Raw genomic sequence first — 3,705 nt, forward strand, 5'->3', positions numbered from 1 at the left:
GCTGATGGCAGGAAGGCTCTTTGACAACTGTGGACACCAAGGTTTTCTCCTTTCTACCTTTTTTTTCTCCGTGTTTCAAAGTTTGATTTTTGACACTTTACTAACACCAGTTTCTACGGTGGAATTAGAGAGAATATCAGGAACAGCAATAACAAAGGTGGTGACGCCATTCGCTGAAAAAATGTTTAAGAAATATTTATTAAAATAAGGAATAAAATTTTGAGGCACTTAACCTCTAAGTATATTTATTTTAAAAAAGTAAATCAGGTCAGGGTTTCTAAGTTGATGCTTCAAGAAGTTTGAGAAACAATCCTTTTTCTAAAAACGATTGTTCTGTAATCAGTGTTTTATTTTTCTATTATATTAGTTTTCATTTAGTAAAACAAAAGGTCTTGTTGGGGTTTAATATTCACAAGCTGCTCGAACTGGGATTGTCTGTTTATAATGTCTGATTTTCTTTAAAATAAGCACTAGCTTCATTCTGACTGCAGATGTAAATGTAACCACAGCCAGAAAAACTATCATGTTCAGCTRTGTTGTCAGTTCAGTCTGTAACCTGCTGCTAAATGTCATCTGTGAGATTGATCGTTTTTAATCTGAACTTCARATTACAGTAAAGGGAATTCAAGGCTGTGAATGTTTGTAAAACCTGCAACAATAAACTGGTTTGAAGCAGTTCTGTTCTTTGTTCTGACTTGTTTCAGCTGGTTTTTAAATTTACCTGCAGGCGAAGCTGTTGTTCTTAGAAAAACTAACTGGTGGGAATAAAGCAGCATTAATGAGGCCACTGATTAGAACAGCTAACAGAACTGATGAATCAGATTAAATGAGGCAGAAAGCTGAAATTATTAGAAAAAAGCAGAGATGAAGTCAAAACAAGTGAAGCTAAGTCTGGATTAATTAAAGCCTATAATAGAGTAAAACTAGAATAAATGCAGACAGAATTTGTTAAAATACAAACTTGGCTTAAACTAAATAATTAAATTTGGATAAAACTATATTCAGTAATAGAAAGGGAACTATTGATGTTCCATTTAGAGTCGATGGTGCTGAGATCTGTAGTTAGTGAAGTTTTTGATGAAAAGCTGACATGGAAATCTCATAAATCACTTCAGAACAAAAATAACTAAATCCATAGCAGGATGTAAAGGAGTTATTTAATTATAAAGCTCTGTTTACATTATATAATGCAATAATTGTTCCACACTTGATTGCGTTGAAGTCTGGGGGAAAGCATGTAAAAAAAAATTACAAACACTATTTTTGTTTTACAGAAAAGATCTGTAAGAATTGTCACTAGAAAACATTACAGTCACCATCAAATATATTTTGTCAGTTGAAATTATTGAAATTTTATGATTTTGTTGATTATATTTTGCAGGTTATGTATAAAGCTCATAAAAAGTTTATTACCTCTAAATATCCAATTAAATTTTGTTACGAGAGTAATTATAAACTTTAGGGTAGAGATGTTTGTAAATCCCATAATTCGAACAAATTTGAAGGATCGATGCTCTTCAGTCCAAGGAATAAGATTGTGGAATAATCTGGAAAGTTATTATAAAACTGTTGGCTCAATTAATTTAAGAGAATGATAAAAGTTAAGATTGTTGAAGAAACATGAAGTTATATAATGTGCCTTCATAAGAACTGTTGTTCGAGAAGGAGTTTAAGTTTTTTATGTTTTGTTATTTGAAGATTATTGTTTGAATTTATTTTTATTTTTGGAAAAAAGGGGCAGATGTTATGAATTTTTTCTTCTTTCTGATTTGTAGTTTGTTGTCTGTATAAATTTTTGTTTTTAAAGTAAAATGAATAAATTTACTAATTAATTTAACACACCAACTCTGTTTACATGGTTCATTTCTAACACACTTTAAAGATACCAGCTACACTAAGAATATTTTTAGTCAACATTTTTCTTTTRTAGATTTTTATCCAGATGACTAAAATCACAAATACCTACAAACACCACTAGGTGGCGACATCAGCCACAATAACACCAGAACTTACCTTGGCAGCTTTATTTCCCACTATAGTTTCAGCACACAAACCATTTCTGAATAAAAAAGAAATACGTGTAAAAAACACACCCCTTGGGCCCCTATAGAGAATAAAGAATTAAAAGTATTTTTCCACAAATGATTATCTTAAGGGTGTGCACATTTATGCAACCAAGCTTCCTGCATGTTTTTAGTGCAGCACAGAGTAGACTTGTCACAGAAGCTGGTGTTACATCAGGAGGGTAAAAACTTTTTATCCTTTATGATCAGTGGTGCTGATAAATCACTAATTATAAAATCAACCACATTTTAAGAGTTTTTTTTTTACCACCAGTGATCCAGATGTACTGATGTGCGATTCTGAAAAGTGGGTACGCACWCAACATAAACAAGGCACTACAAAAACTAAAAACCATGTGGAGGCTCGAGTCACATGTGGTGGTGGGCAGTAATAACAGAATCGATCTAATGTCAGATAAACAGATTGTCATGTGGACAGGAGGTAAAAACACCAATAAAAAAACAAACTACAGTCCTGGGAGTAAAACTGAGTGGAAGAAGCAGACGGCAGCAGGCAGGTTTATTCCCTGTATTATTTATTGAAAACCCAGCAGTCATTAACTTCTGTTGTGTCGGGGGGATAAGATGTGGTAAACTAAACTCATTCTGCTGTCAAAGAAAAAATAACAATCTACAGAACGTCTCACTGTTTTCTCATTCAAACACTTACTTTTAAAAATGTTACACAGATGCAGGAGGGAGGGGCAAAAAGCAATGAGGGGAGAAGAAGAAGAAGAAGAAAAGAGAAGTTCAAAGAGATTAAATGAAAACGACTGATTGGGGCGTGTCTCTGGTTTTAAAATGGTTCGTGTGTTTCCTRCTCAGCTCTTGATTTTTACTCATTTTAGGTGGTGAAAAGCCAAAAAGAAGACAATCGTTTCATCGGGGTCTGGTTCCGTCAGTCTTCATCGTTTCTTTGGGGGTTGGGCTGTGCGGGGAGGAGTGACGGGCCGGCCAGAGTTCATCCCTCCGTACTGGTACTTGGCCTTTTTCTCAGACGGCTTCAGGATCTGAGAATAAAATTATTCGATTGTTACTTGATGAAACGTTCAARCTGACTCTTCTGAAGAAAATAAACATTCATCTAAAACTTCAGTTTGAGGTGAGGGGTTCTGGTCCTGGATCAGTTCTTTGTTCTTTTATTTGAGGTACCTGGAAGGAGCACATGAGGGTTTCGTCCACGCTCATCATGCCGCCGGCGTTGTCAAACTCTCCGCAGTAGTTTGGAGCCGAGAACAGAGTCACCAGCTGCCGCTTGGCGAAGAACTCGTAACCATCTTCTACCACCTGGGGGGGGGGGACACAACTGACTTTAATCACTGATGCAAAAAAAACACCAGTGGCTAGCGTACACACAGAAAGCTAGCATACACACAGACAGCTAGCGTACACACAAAGCTAGCGTACACACAAAGCTAGCGTACACACAGAAAGCTAGCATACACACAGAAAGCTAGCGTACACACAAAGCTAGCGTACACACAAAGCTAGCGTACACACAGAAAGCTAGCATACACACAGAAAGCTAGCGTACACAAAGAAAGCTAGCGTACGCACAGACAGCTAGCGTACGCACAGACAGCTAGCGTACACATACACAGCTAGCGTACGCACATAAAGCTAGCATACACACAGACAGCTA

The 3,705-nt window shown here is 36.3% G+C and overlaps 1 protein-coding gene and 1 long non-coding RNA gene across 2 annotated transcripts in view; both read right to left on the minus strand.

Annotated features, from left to right (window-relative positions):
* The window catches only part of LOC106523721 (uncharacterized), a 1,983-nt gene extending 833 nt beyond the window's left edge, over positions 1–1,150 (minus strand). The window contains exon 1 of the long non-coding RNA XR_001310923.1: positions 234–1,150. This is a non-coding gene — a long non-coding RNA (uncharacterized LOC106523721). The remainder of the gene's footprint in view (positions 1–233) is intronic.
* A 1,419-nt stretch (positions 1,151–2,569) lies between these two features.
* LOC106523722 (serine/threonine-protein phosphatase PP1-beta catalytic subunit) overlaps positions 2,570–3,705 on the minus strand; it is a 43,430-nt gene continuing 42,294 nt past the window's right edge. Inside the window, exons 7-8 of the mRNA XM_014017250.1 lie at positions 3,216–3,350; positions 2,570–3,073 (exon numbers count right to left, since the gene is read on the minus strand). Coding sequence (XP_013872704.1) covers positions 2,969–3,073; positions 3,216–3,350 — 240 coding nt within the window. The 3' untranslated portion in view covers positions 2,570–2,968. The remainder of the gene's footprint in view (positions 3,074–3,215; positions 3,351–3,705) is intronic.

This window comes from Austrofundulus limnaeus, unplaced genomic scaffold, assembly GCF_001266775.1.
Source record: "Austrofundulus limnaeus strain Quisiro unplaced genomic scaffold, Austrofundulus_limnaeus-1.0 Scaffold164, whole genome shotgun sequence".
NCBI lineage: Eukaryota > Metazoa > Chordata > Actinopteri > Cyprinodontiformes > Rivulidae > Austrofundulus > Austrofundulus limnaeus.